Source organism: Lolium perenne, chromosome 2 (assembly GCF_019359855.2).
Source record: "Lolium perenne isolate Kyuss_39 chromosome 2, Kyuss_2.0, whole genome shotgun sequence".
NCBI classification, from domain to species: domain Eukaryota; kingdom Viridiplantae; phylum Streptophyta; class Magnoliopsida; order Poales; family Poaceae; genus Lolium; species Lolium perenne.
In genome coordinates this window covers 37,727,223-37,748,692 of record NC_067245.2, presented here as the reverse complement: position 1 = coordinate 37,748,692, position 21,470 = coordinate 37,727,223, and the positions used below count along the sequence as shown (strand labels likewise).

The 21,470-nt window shown below is 42.7% G+C and overlaps 2 protein-coding genes across 4 annotated transcripts; both read right to left on the bottom strand.

Annotated features, from left to right (window-relative positions):
• Positions 1–1,673: 1,673 nt before the first annotated feature.
• Positions 1,674–8,580, bottom strand: LOC127329881 (uncharacterized). 3 transcript variants are annotated; one of them, XM_071825978.1, is made up of 6 exons: positions 8,324–8,580; positions 7,829–8,128; positions 7,347–7,558; positions 2,839–2,947; positions 2,368–2,517; positions 1,674–2,172 (listed from the first exon to the last, which is right to left on the bottom strand). In XM_071825978.1, exons 1-6 carry the CDS (start codon positions 8,348–8,350, stop codon positions 1,795–1,797), a joined length of 1,176 nt encoding a protein of 391 aa, XP_071682079.1. In that variant the 5' UTR covers positions 8,351–8,580; the 3' UTR covers positions 1,674–1,794. The 3 variants fall into 3 exon arrangements, with proteins under 3 accessions (XP_071682079.1, XP_071682078.1, XP_051212253.2); XM_071825977.1 differs by having other exon boundaries at positions 7,347–8,128; XM_051356293.2 differs by having other exon boundaries at positions 7,347–8,060.
• LOC139835070 (uncharacterized) lies at positions 4,786–5,852 on the bottom strand. Its single transcript, XM_071825054.1, has 3 exons — positions 5,729–5,852; positions 5,295–5,643; positions 4,786–5,215 (listed from the first exon to the last, which is right to left on the bottom strand). The coding sequence occupies exons 2-3, from the start codon at positions 5,636–5,638 to the stop codon at positions 4,786–4,788; spliced, it is 774 nt and encodes a 257-aa protein (XP_071681155.1). The 5' UTR covers positions 5,639–5,643; positions 5,729–5,852.
• Positions 8,581–21,470: the final 12,890 nt, after the last annotated feature.

The following is a 21,470-nucleotide window of genomic DNA, read 5'->3' as shown; positions in this document are numbered from 1 at the left end:
GGCATCATTCCAGAAAATTCTTCATGCACACCATGAAATTCGAGATCTAGCTGTACACAACCAGCTGCAGGCAGATTTGATCGAGCACGTCTGGCAGCATGTAGGCAACAATGCTGCAAACAACAATGATGAAGAAAATCCGGAAGCCTAGATCATTTGTATCGTTTTTTCATTTTTTTTGAATAATACTTTATCCTTGATTACGTGGACAATGTAATGTGTAATAAATTTTGAGCATTTGAACTATTTTATATATTTTCTACAATTTATTTTGTGTTTTTATAGTGAATTTACAAGAAAAAGTATTGTACGGGGCCGCGACCCAAACCTGCCACGTTGAGCGCAGGGCGTGACCCAAACGGACGCGCGGACGCGGGGCTCCGTCCGCGCGTTCGCTCGGCCACCCAAACGGCCCAAAACGGACGGTCCAGCGCGTCCGTTTTGGTCGCCCGGTTGGAGATGCCCTTACCGCTCTGAAGCAGCATAGTGATGAGCAACAGGACCACTGGGCGCAGTTCCTCGACCACTTGGAAAGGCATGCAGCTCCACCATCTGCTGCCGCAGCACTAGGCGATCTTGCAGTCCCAGACCCTCAACCTCCAGCACAGCCTGCAATGGCTCCACCTGATGTCCCCAATCCTCCTCCTGAAATGGCTGCCCCAGTTGTCCCACCAGAGGTGCCACCCCCTCATCCACCGGCTGTCTGAGGCCTGACTGTTGGTACCATCGTGAAAGTGTAATAGAAGTTTTCATTGTCTTTCGATGACCAAAGTAACTGAATAGTGGTCAACGTCTCTATCTGCTGCTGACTGCATAGCCTGGTCGGGGGTTATAGCATCTCCAACTGTTTCTGGAGTTTGATTTTGTAATATCTGCCACTGTTTCTGGAGTTTGATTTTGTAATATCTGCCACTGTTTCTGGAGTTTGATTTAGCTACTGCTGCAGTGGATGCTTATTAGTTGGAATATTATTGGTTGTGTCTGCCCTGTTTTACTTTTGATTGCATTGCATTGTTAATTGCTTTGAACTTTTACGTCAGCTTCTAACAAAAACACATCAATTTTCAACTGGTATTTCAATATTTTGAAGAATGGTTATGTTACTGCATCTCTCTGTATTTACTGCCTATTCCGCACAAACTCTGAAGCAAAAGTACCTCGTGTAGTAGTACCTTACTACTCCATCCGTACACAATTATGTGTAATACCTTACTACTCCATCCGTACACAAATATACATAAGTTTAGCTTTTATCTAAGTCCAACTTTCTTAAATTTGACGAACTTGAAAAAAGTACTAGCAACATTTGTGACACCAAATAAATATCACTAGATCATCTTGAAATGTAGTTTTGTAATATAGTAAATCTGTTGATGTCACATATGTTGCTACTTTTTCTATAAAGTTGGTCAAATTTTAAAAAGTTTGATTTAAGACAAAAATAAACATCCAATTATCCACGGATGGAGGGAGTAAACACTTACACTTTCAACTTTTTTTGAACAAAATCAACTTTCAACTTGCTTTACAACTTCTAAATGTGAATCCATCAGCTACCAACCTACAACCAACTAACTTTGAACTTGTATGTCAGCTTCGAACAAAAAACAAATCAACTTCCAAAATAGTGTACATCAGCTTTCATCTTGGAATTATAAGATCTTTCAAATGAAAAAAAAAAGGTTTCATTTCCTTGGGTGGCCTAAATAAATTTAAACAATATACAATGCCGGTACATTGTTTCTTATCATCAAAATAAATGGATCCATAGTGTTGGGAAATGGGTAATACACACTAATTGTCTGTACAACATCCTGAAAAAATTATCCGCACATGAGAATCAGGCATGTCTCCGTTAATTTGGTTGATGGCTATGTCTTGCCCATCCTCATTTATTGGGAAACCAGAATAAGGCAGTTTGCCCATCTCCTCACAGTCTTTGCAAGGCATGTAATCCCGCAGAGTAATAGTTTTCAAGTTGGGAGATCTTCCCATCACAGACCTTATAAATGTTATTTGCTTCTCTACTGGGTTAAATCCAGTAACATCAAGCTCTTTTAGCAGCCATTGCTTACGGCTTCTGAACTCAAACGTCTTCCATGAAGGATTTGTTCTTTCACCAAAAGAACGTCGCCTTCGCTCCTCATCCATATCACATGAATGATTCCATATCTATAATCAATAGTCAGATGTTAATCACATGTTAAAACAGTAAAAACACAAAAGATTTGCAATGAAATACCATGCAGCACCCATATTCTATGCCTCTCTACGAAAAAGGAAGCATACATAACAGGGGATAGGGAACAAGCAAAGTTATCCAAGGAAGAATGACATCAAATAAAAAAATGACAAGAATTAAATTACCCCAAAATCAAATATCTCAACAGATGGTGCAGCTTCAAGGAGAACTGTCATCCATATAAGGTCAAACTCCACATAGATGTTAAAGATAGATAGCCTCCTTAGTTTGTTGAAAGCAGTGCACAATTGCTCCCCTTCCGGTTGCACCCAAGGCTGAGAGAGATGCAGAAAACAAGAATAAAAGTTGTTACATTTTTATTGCTTTCAATGTACATACTTGATTCATTGTTCTATCATATGCATCCTGACATTGACAATTCAATTCTGATCATCACATAATTTTTCGGAGCTAATAATTAAATCTTGTCAAGCGACAACTAAGGCTACCCTTATATATAAAATAGTCAATCATTATGTATCACTTAGCTGATGCGGAGCATCAATGTTTGTTGTGCAATAAATGAATCAAGGCGTGCATCCACATTATATTATACAGGGACTGAAATACGAGCATAAAAATCAAGATGAATTTACCCTTTCTCCTTGGAAATCGATTGTCGGGTCATTTATAGCTGTGTTTCCACTTAGAACCTCGCTAAGCTTAAATCCTCGAGTATTAATTGGTGCACCACATGAGAGGTACTCCCTCCATTTTTTAAAAGAGGGCGCACCTCCAGTTCACAATTTTTTCAGAATTGAGGCGCCTGCCATTAATTACTAACGATTAATTCTCTGTTTCCTTTCTCCTTCCGTTGTGTGCATGCAAGTGGGAACAAGGTAGAGATTTGTGGAGGTGTGAAAAGGGATGAGTTGCATGCAAACTGTTGGTCTCTTTTTTCCACCGTGTCCTCTCCGTTCATGTATAAAAGTGCAAACTGTTGGTCTTTTTTTTCCACCGTGACCCTCTGGAGCCATTCGTTCCTCTTCTTTGAGCCAACGAGCAAGAAGCCAACATGGAGAAGCCAAGAGATGTTGAGGAGGTGCACTGCAAGGCGGAGGACGAGGAGGGCAAGGTGTCGGGCGAGCACGGCAAGGTGGAGGGCGAGCACGGCAAGGTGGAGGGCGAGCACAGCAAGATGGAAGGCGAGGACGGCAAGGTGAAGGGCGAGCATGGCAAGGTGGATGGCGTCCACGGTGAGTTTGATGGCGTCGACGGTGAGTTTGACGGCGAGGTGGAGGCTTCTGATGACGAGGTGGAGCTGACAGAAGGCCAAGTGGAAGAATTGGAGGACGAATTCCAGAGGGTCTACACAACCATTGAAGATCTGTTTCAGAAAATAGATGCTGCAACTAATCTGGGAGCTAGTCATTCAAGGATATCGGCGAGGGCACGGTACATCCGCACAAGTAATCTCGCAATGCGACGGAGGGCGACGTTCCAATCTTCATGTGATGCATGCATGTTCCCTCCAATGTGCCGTAAGTGTGGTGTCAGTGGCGATTCTTCGATATTCCGTTGCCTTGCTTGCTCTCTGCCGGTTCCTATGGACGTGCTACCTTGTGAGATGTGTGCAAATCCACTCCTCTATGACGACTACTGGTGCAAGGATTGCGCGACTACTATCGGAGTAGGTGAAGACGGTGTGTGCTCCCGTTGCGGTCGCAACACCACTGCACTTGCCGAAGAAGACAATGAATTTGTGCCTGAAACCGAGTTAAATTAGGGTTCAAGTTGGGGAAGAAAAAGACATGACTTGATCTTGGATGTGAACTATGGAATGAATTTATTTGCCTTTTATGTACTGTCGCAATGGATTATGTTCATGTTGATCATATGGAATGAATTTATTTGCCTTTTATGTACTGTCGCAATGGATTATGTTCATGCTGAGGAAGAAACAGAGAAGTTCATCAGCATGTACAGAGAAGTTCATAAGCATTAACAGAGAAGTTCATAAGCAATTAACATCTAATATAACATTACATAAGAAGTTCATCAGCATGTACAGAGAAGTTCATAACCATTAACAGAGAAGTTCATAAGCAATTAACATCTAATATAACATTGCATAAGAAGTTCATAAGCAATTAACAACTAATTCATGTTGAGTTGAAGTGCTCAATTGCCATTACAATTCATGTTCAGTTCAAGTGCTCAATTGCCATTACAAGTCATGTTGAGTTCAAGTGCCCAATTTCCATTACAATTCATCTTGAGTTCAAGTGCTGAATTGCCTGCTCAACATACTCTCTATCCATTGTCAAACGAACTGGGAGAAGCCCTTTTCTCTCTAGTGCTTTTTTCTTTAAGTGAGGAACCGCATAGTGGATAGACCCCTTATGCTTGATGATTTCTCTCATGCATGATTGATGAGTCAACCAGATCCTATTAAGCTTTTGATGGGGATACTCAGCTAGGGATTGATTAACCTATGACACATGAGAAAATCTTATTATGTAAGCATGACAAATATGGTCAAACATACGAGAAAGTACATCATAATATGCACATAGTTCATAAGCAATTCACTTCAAAGAACTTCATAAGCATGTACAAAGAAGTACCAACCTATTGTGACTCTTCTTTTGAGCTTGCACCCACTCTGTGTAAGCCCATACCCCAATCTTGCCATCAAACACGCAATTGCCTTGTGCATCATAACGAGGTCTAGCCATTGCGGACAAGAACATAATTTTTTGAATGTGATTTTTATGTTTACACTCTCGATGTGGTGCTTCCTCTCTATGACTCAAGTACATGTTCTGTGTCTTGCGCGTACGGTAAAACCATTTTTCATCAATATGAACGACGTCCATATCAGCCCTAAATGTGGGATTAATACCACCTAGAGCTGTTATGCTACATCGCTCAAGATGCATAAGCGCATACTCCAGACGAGCTCTCTGGTTTGCATCCGTCAAGGCGGGCTTCAACTCACTTGTTATTCGTCGAATTTCCTTCGTCTTCAACCTATCATTGACATGTACATATAAATAAAAGAATGTTGACATCAACAAATTTTACATCAACTCAAAACTATTAGTCTCACCTACGCCAAACAGTGGTTGTAGAGAGGTTCAAATGTCCAGCAACTTGTTGTAATGTTGTTCTCTCTCTAGGTCGGATGGCCTCCAATGCATCTAAGTCCAAATTTATCTTCTTCCTTCCTGATTTGAGCTTCCTATTGTTTTTCACCCCTGTAATGCCGCCACCTTTTTTAGCTTCCTGCCATACCCTTTGCACTACTCTCCTAGGACACTCACAAGCTATTGCAACGGCTTTTGACACCCCATGCTTCAACCTACTCCCAGTTCCATTACGGGCTACGATCTCAGCATATATGTGTCTCTTGTCATTTGTACTGTACTGCTGTCTGGTCTCCTTGTTTGACATAGCATCTGAATGCATTGCACAAATAATTAGAGAAGAAATACACACGTCCTCAAATCGAAGTTAAATAAGAATGATGGGAAAATTGCTTACTCAAATCGATTGGTTCTTTTTGGGTGTGCACATGCTCTTGACTTGGAGGGTATTCCTCGGCATGAGCAAAATTTGGGTTGTATCCCTCCCCTCTATAGCCAATTGTACCATCATTTCCACCAATACCTTGTAATAACAGATAAATGAAGCATATTAAACATAAGTTTATAGTTTCCTTCTCGCTGATTGCTTTATATGTTCACAAGGCCGAACCTGTGGTGTTGTCTCCATTCATCATGATCTGCCCGTTGTGTCCACCAACACCGATTGTAGTTCCTTACAACACGAGTACATGATTACAGATTGAAACTAGAAAAATAATGCTTGATGATGAACTAAGAAAACAATACGAGTACATGATTAAAGATTGAAACTACAAAAATAATGCTTGATGATGAACTAAGAAAACAATACGAGTACATGATTACGGACTACAGATATGTGCTAAGGTCTTTGTGCTGCATGTGACAAGCAAAGCAAAAAATGCTTGATGATCGTCTGGCTAAATTCTTACAACTACAGAAATAAAAAGATGTTACAGAAACAAGTTCAGTAGCTTAAGGAAAGAAGTTCATTAGCTTACAAATAGAAGTTCATTAACTTACAGAAACAAGTTCAAAACAATATCAGATCAGCATGGGCAAATAACAGAAACAGAAGGACATCCGAAACTTGGTGATCTACTTCACGACATGATCATTCAGAGAAAGCAGCAAATACCTTGTCGCTGATTGCCACCGACGCCGGTACTGAACGTATTTCCCAGGGACTCGCTGCCGCCGCCGCCAAACGATATCCCGCCACCACCGCCAAAGGAGATCCCGCCGCTGCCATTTGCCAGACTAAAAGCCACGAAAGAAGATCGTGCGTTGCTGGCACTGCCACTCCCGCCGCCGATGAACGCCGCCCAGTTAGACGAACCGGCCTCATTAGGTGCCGGAGGGCGAGATGGACGGGATAGTCCGACGCGTCGCCGTGGGATGTTTGATGGACCCGCAGCCACCGGCTCGAAGGCAGCCGTGCCAATGGAGAAGGAGGGCACCGGTCCGCGTCCTGTCAGACCTAGAGGTGGAAGTCCTCCTGGCGCCGGCGATCTGGGTTGGAAGGCCACCCGTGAAAGACCACGCAGGCCAAGAGGAGGAGGAGGCCGGCGATCATCTCCTGGCGCCATTGGAACGAGGAGGAGAGAGGTTGGGCGCCGTCTGCTCGACTGCCAATCTCCGTAGGTATAAAAAGAGCAGAAATCGCGCCTCTAATTTCTGTTGGAATTTCAATTTGGTAGCGGGGATCATCGGCGGGAGGATTTGAGGCGAAATTTTCGTCAGCAATTCGCGCGAGGAAGAAGGAAAGTGCGCGGGGGAGAAACAAACTCGCTATTTTGGAGGCGAAAATTTGGTCTCCACCAATGCATGCGATACTTTGCAATTCTGCATGCGATAACTGCTTATTCATTGGCCGTGGGGGTTACTAGGCGTTTTCTTTCCTCTTCGTTAGGCATCTCTCCTTAATTAGCGAACTGATTTTCCTCTCCCACGCTAACGGAAATCATCCAATCGCCAAGTACCTTGGTCCCAGAGATATTTGAGCTGCGCCTTCTATACAAAAATGGAGGGAGTACAATTCCTCAAGGAATGGGGCAGAGTTAAGTGACAAAGGGGCATCTCGACAAACCCACGTATCCCAATGGAGCCGCTCTAGTTTCGGAAGGCAGAGCACATCAAGTCTCAACAAGCAGCAGAACTCGAGCTTAAGAAACCTAAGTTTTGATTTGGGTGCATCTATGTTCCATGCCGAGAGCACACCAGCATCACAGTTGACGAGAGTTAGGTGCTGCAGTTGATTGCAACAGTCAAACAAGACATGATGCATATCCCATCTTGCAAAACAAATATTACACAAGGAGAGGCTTGTGAGACAGCGCAGCACGCTGGGATAGGCACTGAAAAAGCCATCCACAAGACAAGCTTGCTGAAGCATTTCCTCATCATAGCAGTCCTCGGGCTCCTTCTCATCCACAATAGCAAGGTCCAAATCTTTTACAGTCCCAATATCTATCGCTTCACTGACTAAAGGGCCAACAACTTGTGAATGTTCACTAACCAAGTAGAACCTAAGTTGGAGCCTTGTGACTGCACGTTCAGCAACCAAGAAGCTCCTGATAGCATTAGTTAGAGATGACATTGCTTTGTCCATGTGCTCAACCTCCATTGGTTTTGGGTGCGGGGAAGGTAAGAAATCTTTCACATCGATGGTAAGCTCAGGGAGCAACCAAGGCAGATGTTTCCACCGTGTTGACAGTACACTAGTCCTTGCAGCTGTTGGTAAGTCGACTCTGCCCAAAATAGACAATAAAGTATCATCAGTCAGCAAGCTGAGCTTATCTTCTTCGTCTTCAGTTCCCTGCAACACAAAACATGGCATCCAAAATTACAAACTGTTAAACGACGTTTATATATACTCCCTCGGTCCTAGTATAAAAGTTGTCGTAGATTTGAATATATACACGCACTAAATAGTTTATAGCATCCAAATTTAGACAAATCTACGACAACTTTCATTGAACAGAGGGAGTATAAAAAAATACAGGAAACTTACAATACTGTCTCTATTATTTAACGCCATGGGTAATACTAATCGTTCTGTCTGTAACCCAATGGTCGACCGGGCTTATATTTCTGAAGGTGCGAGCTCGCTCTTCCGAAATTATTGAGATCGAGGACCCGGTACTCGGATATATACACACTATTTATACAGGTACGAGCTGCCCCCTCTGGTTAAAGAAAAGGAGGGGGCCTCGAGTCCGACTCGAACTAAGTCCTAGTTATTCCGAAATCGATTCATCTAAGCCGACTCGTTCATCCTCTTTATCCAACAGTTTTGTCTTGGTTACGGCCAGGCATGCTAAGGGCATGAGCAATGGTACCATACACAACTAGCTGCTCCATGTAAAAAAGTTGTCAGAAGCAATATGATTAATTTTATATCTCCAATGGAAGCTACAACTTTAGTTAAAAAAAAGAGAAGGGACCCCACAAATATAACACTATGTATCTCTTTCTCTCTCCAAAAAGCATGCTTTTGAGGTTTAAGATCCCACTTCCTGAAGAGGAGGCTACCTCCTCACCCGAACCTATTTTGGACCACCCAAACCTAGTTAAAGGTGTGAGGCAGTAGCTCTAGGGCAATGCATTGGGCATGCCCTAATGGATCCTGAAAATCAAAGGAACAGCTCAGGCAAGTCAGAAATGCAGCCATAAGGCGGCGAGCGAAAACAGAGGTGATGGGAAGCGAACCTTTGATCCTTATCCGTGAGGCGGCCGGAGGAGAAACCCTAGAAGAGCTCACTGTCGATGACAGCAGGCACAATATAGACGGTCGGCTGCGTTCCCTGGGCTGGGCTGTATCGGACCAAGTTCAGCCAGCTGAATTTGGCCCGTTTGGCATTTTGTGTTTGTGTAATTTGAGGCGATCGGGAAGGTGAGAGAGACGTCGAGCACAGCTGCAGCGGAGCTCGGCGGCGCCGCGCGAGCGCGACGCCGCATCGAGGCAGGAAAAGCGTTCGTTCAGGTAGTCGTTTGCTGCCGGAGAGTAGTGGTTCCTACCTAGAGATGCAAGTAGTAGACCAATATTAGGTACCTGCCCTGCCCTCTATCTATTTTTTGGTGTAGAAAGATGAACTAACTTTTTCAAATTATACTAGTGTGATGCATTGTACTTTGTTGGATAGAACCAATTATGATGTTGCGTGTGTCCTTCATAAGTGGCACCGACACACGAATGAATGGAAGTGCCACCTCAGGAAAATACGACCCTAGGTCCAGCGTTTGGTGTAGGGAGAGTGGTTTTGAAACTGATTGTATCAATTTGAAGACTGCCATGACGATGACTTTTATTTTTAAATGGGGGAAATATCATCCAGCTTTTTGTATGCAAGGGATGCACACGCCTTTTTTATTAGATTATTCGCAACACTTTACAAGAACAATTACAAAGATCGAACCGAAGCCACCAAAATTAATGATAGGTCGCTAATCCTACATATCGATGAGGGGGGAGGGGGGGTCAATGAACATAGCCAACACACTGATATCACACCAACGGCCATCATTAAAAAACCGAAGGGCCACGAAAAATCTCCCAATGGCGAGCAGGTGGCACAACCGGTCCGTCAACCCTCGGCACATACCATCATACACGCTCCAGAAGTCCTCGCCACCACCGTCTTCCGCATACCCATCCTTAGGAGAGATCAATGCAATGAACTTGCGAGCCTGCCACCAACGCTACCACGACGCCAGATGACACCACCATCCTGCGCACGTCCATCAAGCTGCGTCTGTCCCCGAGGCTCCGCTGCACCATGCCGCCAAGACCCGCCAACATCGGCGCAGTAGATGGAACACCACTCCGCCAGATGACTTCCTCCAGGTATCACTTGTTCCAAAACGATGCCCTCAAGAGGGAAAACGACACCAGAGCTGCCGCCATCATCTGATTTGTATCCAGATCTGGGGTTCCCCCGGAACAAAGAGGTTGAGGTCGGATCTGTAGCAATGATGCCTTCAGCAAGGTGATGACACCCGAGGATGCCACCATCGTCGGCTCCGACCGAATCGGAGCCCGGTTCTCACCGGCCAGACCCCACCCCAATGCTGTAGATCCGCCTGAAGAAGAGTCGATGCTGTCTGATATGTCTCCGACGTATCGATAATTTCTTATGTTCCATGCCACATTATTGATGTTATCTACATGTTTTATGCACACTTTATGTCATATTAGTGCATTTTCTGGAACTAACCTATTAACAAGATGCCGAAGTGCCAGTTCATGTTTTCTGCTGTTTTTGGTTTCAGAAATCCTAGTAACGAAATATTCTCGGAATCGGACGAAATCAACGCCCAAGTTCCTATTTTCACCGGAAGCATCCAGAACACCCGGGAAGGACCAGGGGGCACCGGGCCCCTGCACCCTAGGCCGGCGCGGCCCAGGCCCTGGCCGCGCCGCCCTATGGTTTCGTTGCCCCTTCGACCCTCCTGCGCCGCCTCTTCGCCTATATAAAGCCCCTGGATCGAAAACCCTGATACGATTGACGAAAACCACAGAAACCTTCCAGAGCCGCCGCCATCGCGAGGCCAAGATCTGGGGGACAGGAATCTCTGTTCTGGCACGCTGCCGGAGCGGGGAAGTGCCCCCGGAAGGCTTCTCCATCGACACCGCTGCCATCTCCACCGCCATCTTCATCACCGCTGCTGCTCCCATGAGGAGGGAGTAGTTCTCCATCGAGGCTCGGGGCTGTACCGGTAGCTATATGGTTCATCTCTCCCATGTACCTCAATACAATAATCTCATGAGCTGCTTTACATGATTGAGATTCAAATGAGTTTGTATCACAATTTATCTATGTGCTACTCTAGCAATGTTATTAAAGTAGTTTTATTCCTCCTGCACGTGTGTAAAGGTGACAGTGTGTGCACACTACTGCAGTAACCCTTTCTAGCGACAGGCACTTTCTGCTCATCAGTGACAGGCAAGCTGCCTGTCACTAATATGCTGTCACTGGTACTGCCTGTCACTAGTGAGAGGTAAGTTGCCTGTCATTGGTAGGTGTAACTAGCGACAGGCAGAAAAAATGCATGTCACTAGAATAATCAAAGGCCGCAGCCATGTTGGGTTCGAGTGACTAGCCCATTATCATGCCTGTCACTAGTATGAATTTCGGTATTAAAAAAATTGCATTTTTTATGAATATGCTGTAACAAGCAGGTAAAGTATAACATCTAGTAGGCAGAATCTCATGTTAAATCCAATGAAAACACAATATAAAGTATGTGTATTATAGGGGACATGTCACTCCAATGCCAAGGTTGAAGATGAGTTACATAGAAATAGTTCTAATATGTTTAACTGGCGGACTGCCTTGCCACCATCCCGCGGAGCAGCCACAAGGGCCACGTCGTTTGCCGTTGATCTGGCTGGAGAGGTGAACACACAGTCAGCCGCGGAGTGTGTTCTGGATGTCTCCTCGAGCCAAAGACCTGCAGTGAGTGTGGCTCTTTGTGTTAGTGTAAGAGAGTGCATAGCTCAATCATTTGTAAATTTCTACTGGAAGCTATAGTGTGTTCTATTTCCTATTCATAAGCTCTTGATCATATTCTATTCAGCTCACTTGTGAGCTTTTATATACTTTGACAGTAGCATCACAATATACAACAATCAATATGCTCGACCAAAGATCTAGAAATGGTCAAAGGCAGATACACACAAAAGGTAAAAAATAAACTCTTGAAATATGTACAACAAACTGTAGGTAACCATAGTTCCTAAACTATGTACATAAGGTAAAAAATCCTTTATTCACTACACTAGGACAGTAATCTGAGGAGAGGCTGCTGCTCACCTTAAATTCTGATACCTGTGATGCGCGTACTTCAGCAAACATCTTAGGTCGCTGCTCCATAAGCAGTTCGTATCATTATGTCTGTAAATGTCCGTCGACAAAAAATAATTCGATGTACATGATCATTTCAACTCATGGAACATACATGATCATTGTTTACTGAGCCATGGCCAATTAATTTCCTAGCAAATTTAGGGATGCCCAAAAGGATAGAACAATCTTATTCAATTGCAACCAGCACATGTACAGAAATTAGACATGACAGATTGATCTGTGTACATCAAACTGCATTTAGTCTCTCTCTTGCAATGAGACGTACAAAAGAGAAGCTTATATAAGTTGGATCATATTTCGAAATAGTAATGTCACAGATCAGCAAACTGAAGTGGATTTGCACTAGCTGCCATTATATAATGAACACAAAAATGCAAGGGAATAAGCTTACCAAGATTTAGAAATCCCAATTCACTTGATTATCCTTTATACCAATGTCTCTCCAAAGGCACCACAAAATAAGAGATCCCAAAAGCAAGTTGAGTTCATCCCTGTAGAAATATTTAGTTTGAATTAAGGAGTAACTGAATAGGATGGAAGAATATCTTGGCCTACCCAAAATAAGGCGTGCACATCTGCGAGCCGTTCATCTTCGAGTTGTCCGTATGTGAGTTGTCCACCCGTGAACAAATAGCAGCAGGTCAAAATTCTGCAGCAAAATTCAGTGTCTACAAATAAAACTCAGCAGCAGTTTACTGTATCTCTACATATCGTAGCATCAGCAGAATTCTGCAGTATTCAGTGTCTACCAATAAAAATCACAAACAGTTTATCTCCGCATCTATACAAATCGACGCATCAGCAATATGAAATTGACTGTAGCAGCACGAAGCAGCAACCACATCTGTACAACATCGATGCCCAAATTTGATGAACAGCGAATCCGTGCCCAAATCTACTCGCACTTACCCCCTTCCCCAGTCCCGCCGCCCATGGCCGAGCAGCCCCGCTACAACCACTACTCCTCGGCGCTCGAAGCCACCGCGTGCACGACCTGCCCGGACCGCCGCACCCGCTCCTCAGCGCGGCCACCACTCCTGGTCCAGCGGAAGGGAGCTCGACCACCCGGCGGGCTAAACGCGACGCGTGACGCGGGCTTCTCCTCTACTTCTGCGCGGCGGTTGATGGAATCGTAAAATCTAAATCTTCTTAATCTCTACCGCCGCTCTCTCTAAAAAAAAACTGCAGAGGCATACCTCGACTGGCCGACGGGAGTACGACTGCGACCGTGCGGAGTGGGGAGAGAGCAGGGGTGGCGTGGCTGCATCGTCCAGATTCGGACGATCCGTACCCGGCGGAGGACGTCGTCTAAATTTGGACCTCTATTTACACGAGGCGCCGGCGTCCAAATATACTCTTAGCCCGCTGGGCACAAAAAGAAAATCCGACCGGTGACAGGCAATTATAGTTTTCTGTCACTAACATATTTCGCTCTTTCATCTCGCATCTACAAAATACGCTAGTGACTGCCTTTTTTATGCGCCTGTCACCAGTGTCGTTTACTAGTGACAGGCTTATATGGGACTGTCACTGGTGATTGTACTAGCGACGGGCATAATTATGCCCGTCACTAACGTATGGCGGCTATAAGCATTTCTGCAGTAGTGGCACCGTGTTAGTACTTGGTTTATGCTATGATCATGATCTCTTGTAGATTGCGAAGTTAACTATTGCTATGATATATTGATGTGATCTATTCCTCCTACATATGCATGAAGGTGACAGTGTGCATGCTATGTTAGTACTTGGTTTAGTCTATTGATCTATCTTACACTATAAGGTTACTTAAACATGAGCATTATTGTGGAGCTTGTTAACTCCGGCATTGAGGGTTCGTGTAATCCTACGCAATGTGTTCATCATCCAACAAAAGTGTAGAGTATGCATTTATCTATTCTGTTATGTGATCAATGTTGAGAGTGTCCACTAGTGAAAGTGTAATCCCTAGGCCTTGTTCCTAAATACTGCTATCGCTGCTTGTTTACTGTTTTACTGCGTTACTACTGCTGCAATACTACCACCATCAACTACACGCCAGCAAGCTATTTTCTGGCACCGTTGCTACTGCTCATACTTATTCATACCACCTGTATTTCACTATCTCTTCGCCGAACTAGTGCACCTATTAGGTGTGTTGGGGACACAAGAGACTTCTTGCTTTGTGGTTGCAGGGTTGCATGAGAGGGATATCTTTGACCTCTTCCTCCCTGAGTTCGATAAACCTTGGGTGATCCACTTAAGGGAAAACTTGCTGCTGTTCTACAAACCTCTGCTCTTGGAGGCCCAACACTGTCTACAGGAAAAGGAGGGGGAAGTAGACATCAAGCTATTTTCTGGCGCCGTTGCCGGGGAGGAAAGGTAAAAGGTACTCACACTCCGGATCTCGGCTACTAAGCTATTTCCCGGTGCTGTAAGTACTCGAAGCTATTTCCTTTAGATCCTGCAATTGCATCTTTTTGTTTCTTGTTTACACTAGTTTGGCATAATGGACAAAAATGAGCTTCTATTGCTATTTCCTGATTTAAAACATGGATTGTTTGATGCAAAAATTAAAAAACCTATGGAACCTTATTTGCATGCTAGTAGTGATGTTATTAGTATGAATGCAATTACTGCTAATACTATGGATAAGTCTAAGCTTGGGGAAGCTAGTTTATATAAAAATAATCTTTTTTGCTCCTCAGCTTTGGAAGAAATATTTTGCTCTGATAATGCTTTATCTCCCATATGCGATAACTCTAATGATGCTTCTGATATTTCAAATCCACCTGCCAAAAGTATTCCGTATAAAATACCTATGCAAATTATTGAACGCGTTATGGATAACCGTTATACAGGGGATGGAACTGTCCACCCTGGAGATCATTTATTGTTCTTGCATGAATTATGCGGTTTATTCAAGTGTGCAGGTATTGCTATGGATGAAGTGAGGAAGAAACTATTCTCTATATCGCTGTCTGGTAAAGCGGCGCATTGGTATAAATTACTGGATAATGGGGATTCTCTTGAATGGAATGATATTGTGCCCCGGTTTTATTCTAAATTTTATCCTCCGCATGAAGTGCATATTGATAGGAATTATATTTATAACTTTTATCCTCGTGATGGAGAGAGTATTTCTCAAGCATGGGGGAGATTGAAATCACTAATGCTCAAATGTCCCATTCATGAGCTCCCCCGTAATGTTATTGTTAATAATTTTTATGCGAGGCTTTCAGGACAACACAAGGACTATCTGGACGCGTGTTCGGAGGGATCTTTCACAAGCAAGGAGGTTGAAGCTAGGTGGGATCTTCTTGATCGGATTGAGGACAACGCTGAAGGATGGGAGAACAATGAAGGTAAAGAGTCAGGTATAAATTATGATTATGAATGCATTGAAGCTTTTATGGATACCGATAAATTTCGAAATATGAGTGCTACTTATGGTCTTGACTCTCAAGTTTCTGCAAATCTTTATAAAGCCTTTGCTTCTCATTTTGAATTGCCTAAAAAGAATTTTGATAAGTATCATGAACCTTTTAAAGAGGCTTGCATGAAGAATCAAATTGTTGTTAATTATTGCAATAAGCATGCTCAAACTCCTAAGAATGCTATTTCTTATAAGCATGTTAATTTTTGTGGAATGCATAGACCTTGTGGAATCAATCTAGTCAAAGATGAATATTGCATCCATCATATTAATGAAAAAACTAGAAAGTGGTTTAGGGCTTTAGATGATCTTGGTAAAAAAGTTTGTGCCCTCTATCCTTTTATTTGTGAAGTTTGCCATGAAGTGGGTCATTTTAATTTTCAATGCTCCTCCAATGATAATTTGAACCCAATGAGTGCTGCAAATTTGTATTGTGATGATGAAATTACTCCTAATCAGCATGATGAACTTACTTTATTTTTGGGGTGTGAAGAACTGTCGAGAAAAATCTCTTTGTTACATATGAGTGATCTTGATATTGATGATGTCCTGCATGGGTGTTTTTCTTATTGCATTGATAATAGCCATACAAATACTTACATACAAAATATTTTAGAAGATGACACCTTGCCAAAATATGATAGGACCGCTGTGTGTTTTCAACTAATTAATGAAAAGGAGGGATCCTCCCAAGTTTCTTCTATTGTTTCGGAAAGTAAATCAGGTTATGCGGACAAGCCACCCTTCAAGCCTCTTCCTCCTAAAGAAGGGAACGAGGAGAAGGAAGAGAAGAAGAAGAAGAAGGGAATGAAGAAGAAGAAGAAGAAGAAGAAGAAGAAGAAGGAGAATAAAAAGAAAGAGGTAACGGCGTATCCCCGCGTGAATGAGATAACGCTAGGTAACCGTAAGTATGTTGCTCCTAATGATTATTGTGATAATGAATCTGAATACGATGATCTTCCTATGCCCTTTACATACATTAGCAATCATGATTTGAATGAGCACACTACTTTTGATATTGCAAATCTCTGGGAAACTAATTCTGAAAATGATGATGACAATAATTGCTATAGTGTCAGTGCTATCCATGCTTCCTCCCATAATGATATAGAAAGCTCTAAGCTTGGGGAAGAGGTGTTTGAAAATCCTTTTGCTACTGGTCATTATGTTCTTGATACATCTCCTTCTAATAACAATGATGGTATGGACACAGATAAACCGACTGTGAAAGATAACTATTATATTTCTTATGATGACACTGTGCCTCCGATCTTTGATGATTATTATAAAGAATGCTATGATATAGGTTATAACTACCCTTATGAAGCTTGTCATAGTCATGATTGGATTACCAAAAACAATTCCCTTAATATGCAACTTGTTTACCATGTTCAAATTCTTGATAATAATCTTGCTCCAATTACTATTAATGATAATAACTCTTCTTATGCCAAATTTAATGATACTTCTATGCATATGAACCATGATAAGAATGTTTTAAGTGATGGGTATATTGTGGATTTCATCAATGATGCTACTGAAAGTTATTATGAGAGAGGGAAATATGGTTATATGCATCTTAATAATATTAAGTTTCCCCTCTTTATGTTGAGAATCTTGAAGTTACTCGTGTTTTATCCTCTTATGCTTGTCACTTTGTTCTTCATGAATTCATTTGTGTACAAGATTCCTCTTCATAGGAAGCATGTTAGACTTAAATTTGTTTTGAATTTGCCTCTTAAATCTCTCTTTTGCTTCAACTACTATTTCTTGCTAGTGCATCATTAAAACTGCTGAGCCCATCTTAATGGCTATAAAGAAAAGAACTTCTTGGGAGATAACCCATGTGTTATTTTGCTACAGTAATTTGTTTTTATTTTGTGTCTTGGAAGTTGTTTACTACTGTAGCAACCTCTCCTTATCTTAGTTTTGTGTTTTGTTGTGCCAAGTGAAGCCTCTAATCGAAGGTTGATACTAGATTTGGATTTCTGCGCAGAAACAGATTTCTATCTGTCACGAATCTGGGATTTTCTCCCTGTAGAAAAATCAGAAAAATATGCCAATTTACGTGCGTGTTCCTCAGATATGTACGCAACTTTCATTAGTTTTGAGTTTTCTGATCTGAGCAACGGAAGTATTTATTAGAAATTCGTCTTTACGGACTGTTCTGTTTTGACAGATTCTGCCTTTTATTTCGCATTGCTTCTTTCGCTGTGTTGGGTGGATTTCTTTGTTCCATTACCTTCCAGTAGCTTTGAGCAATTTCCAGAAGTGTTAAGAATGATTGTGTCACCTCTGAACATGTGAGTTTTTGATTATGTACTAACCCCTCTAATGAAGTTTATGAGAAGTTTGGTGTGAAGGAAGTTTTCAAGGGTCAACAGAGGAGGATGATATACTATGATCAAGAAGAGTGAAAGGTCTAAGCTTGGGGATGCCCCGGTGGTTCATCCCTGCATATTTCAAGAAGACTCAAGCATCTAAGCTTGGGGATGCCCAAGGCATCCCCTTCTTCATCGACAAATTATCAGGTTCCTTCTCTTGAAACTATATTTTTATTCGGTCACATCTTATGTGCTTTACTTGGAGCGTCGGTTTGTTTTTGTTTTTGTTTTGTTTGAATAAAATGGATCCTAGCATTCACTTTATGGGAGAGAGACACGCTCCGCTGTAGCATATGGACAAGTATGTCCTTGGTTTCTACTCATAGTATTCATGACGAAGTTTCTCCTTCGTTAAATTGTTATATGGTTAGAATTGGAAAATGATACATGTAGTAATTGCTATTAATGTCTTGGGTAATGTGATACTTGGCAATTATTGTGCTCATGATTAAGCTCTTGCATCATATGCTTTGCACCCATTAATGAAGAAATACATAGAGCATGCTAAAATTTGGTTTGCATAATTGGTCTCTCTAAGGTCTAGATAATTTCTAGTATTGAGTTTGAACAACAAGGAAGACGGTGTAGAGTCTTATAATGTTTTCAATATGTCTTTTATGTGAGTTTTGCTGCACCGGTTCATCCTTGTGTTTGTTTCAAATAACTTTGCTAGCCTAAACCTTGTATCGAGAGGGAATACTTCTCATGCATCCAAAATCCTTGAGCCAAACAACACTATGCCATTTGTGTCCACCATACCTACCTACTACATGGTATTTCCTGCCATTCCAAAGTAAATTGCTTGAGTGCTACCTTTAAACAATTCAAAATTTATCACCTCTGATTTGTGTCAATGTTTTATAGCTCATGAGGAAGTATGTGGTGTTTATCTTTCAATCTTGTTGGGCAACTTTCACCAATGGACTAGTGGCTTCATCCGCTTATCCAATAATTTTGCAAAAAGAGCTGGCAATGGGATTCCCAGTCCCAAATTAATTAACAAAAATAGACACTCCTCCATGGTATGTGATTGTTGGACGGCACCCGAAGGATTCGGTTAGCCATGGCTTGAGAAAGCAAAGGTGGGGAGGAGTGTCATCATAATAAAACTAAAATAAAAAGGCACTCCTTCATGGTATGAGATTGTTGGCAGGCACCCGAGGATTCGGTTAGCCATGGTTTGTGAAAGAAAGGTTGGAAGGAGTGCCACCCAAAATAAAATAAAATGGGAGCCACTCTTTGAAGGTTTGTCTGGCAAGGGGGTTAGAGTACCCGCTACCATTCGTTGACAACAACATACACCTCTCAAAACTTTATTTTTATGCTCTCTTTATGTTTTCAAAATCAAAGCTCTAGCACAAATATAGCAATTGATGCTTTTCCTCTATGGAGGACCATTCTTTTACTTTCATTGTTGAGTCAGTTCACCTATTTCTCTCCACCTCAAGAAACAAACACTTGTGTGAACTGTGCATTGATTCCTACATACTTGCATATTGCACTTATTATATTACTCTATGTTGATAATATCCATGAGATATACATGTTACAAGTTGAAAGCAACCGCTGAAACTTAATCTTCCTTTGTGTTGCTTCAATGCCTTTACTATGAATTATTGCTTTATGAGTTAACTCTTATGCAAGACTTAATTGATGCTTGTCTTGAAGTGCTATTCATGAAAAGTCTTTGCTTTATGATTCACTTGTTTACTCATGTCATATACATTGTTTTGATCGCTGCATTCACTACATATGCTTTACAAATAGTATGATCAAGGTTATGATGGCATGTCACTCCAGAAATTATCTTTGTTATCGTTTTACCTGCTCGGAACGAGCAGAACTAAGCTTGGGGATGCTGATACGTCTCCGACGTATCGATAATTTCTTATGTTCCATGCCACATTATTGATGTTATCTACATGTTTTATGCACACTTTATGTCATATTAGTGCATTTTCTGGAACTAACCTATTAACCAGATGGCGAAGTGCTCTCCTGTTTTCTGCTGTTTTTGGTTTCAGAAATCCTAGTAACGAAATATTCTCGGAATCGGACGAAATCAACGCCCAAGTTCCTATTTTCACCGGAAGCATCCAGAACACCCGGGAAGGACCAGAGGGGGGGCACTGGGCCCCCAGACCCTAGGCCGGCGCGGCCCAGGCCCTGGCCGCGCCGCCCTATGGTTTCGTCGCCCCTTCGACCCTCCTGCGCCGCCTCTTCGCCTATATAAAGCCCCTGGATCGAAAACCCTGATACGATTGACGAAAACCACAGAAACCTTCCAGAGCCGCCGCCATCGCGAGGCCAAGATCTGGGGGACAGGAATCTCTGTTCCGGCACGCTGCCGGAGCGGGGAAGTGCCCCCGGAAGGCTTCTCCATCGACACCGCTGCCATCTCCACCGCCATCTTCATCACCGCTGCTGCTCCCATGAGGAGGGAGTAGTTCTCCATCGAGGCTCGGGGCTGTACCGGTAGCTATGTGGTTCATCTCTCCCATGTACCTCAATACAATAATCTCATGAGCTGCTTTACATGATTGAGATTCAAATGAGTTTGTATCACAATTTATCTATGTGCTACTCTAGCAATGTTATTAAAGTAGTTTTATTCCTCCTGCACGTGTGTAAAGGTGACAGTGTGTGCACCGTGTTAGTACTTGGTTTATGCTATGATCATGATCTCTTGTAGATTGCGAAGTTAACTATTGCTATGATATATTGATGTGATCTATTCCTCCTACATATGCATGAAGGTGACAATGTGCATGCTATGTTAGTACTTGGTTTAGTCTATTGATCTATCTTACACTATAAGGTTACTTAAACATGAGCATTATTGTGGAGCTTGTTAACTCCGGCATTGAGGGTTCGTGTAATCCTACGCAATGTGTTCATCATCCAACAAAAGTGTAGAGTATGCATTTATCTATTCTGTTATGTGATCAATGTTGAGAGTGTCCACTAGTGAAAGTGTAATCCCTAGGCCTTGTTCCTAAATACTGCTATCGCTGCTTGTTTACTGTTTTACTGCGTTACTACTGCTGCAATACTACCACCATCAACTACACGCCAGCAAGCTATTTTCTGGCACCGTTGCTACTGCTCATACTTATTCATACCACCTGTATTTCACTATCTCTTCGCCGAACTAGTGCACCTATTAGGTGTGTTTGGGACACAAGAGACTTCTTGCTTTGTGGTTGCAGGGTTGCATGAGAGGGATATCTTTGACCTCTTCCTCCCTGAGTTCGATAAACCTTGGGTGATCCACTTAAGAGAAAACTTGCTGCCGTTCTACAAACCTCTGCTCTTGGAGGCCCAACACTGTCTACAGGAAAAGGAGGGGGAAGTAGACATCACTGTCCTCCGCACCACCGATGCGGCGCCGTGGTACCCGACAGCACCACGCCCAAGCCCTCCTTGCTGGTCAGCTGCCACCAACGCCGGCCGCCAAAGCGGTTCGAAGGGGACAAGGGGACAAGGAGGGGCCCC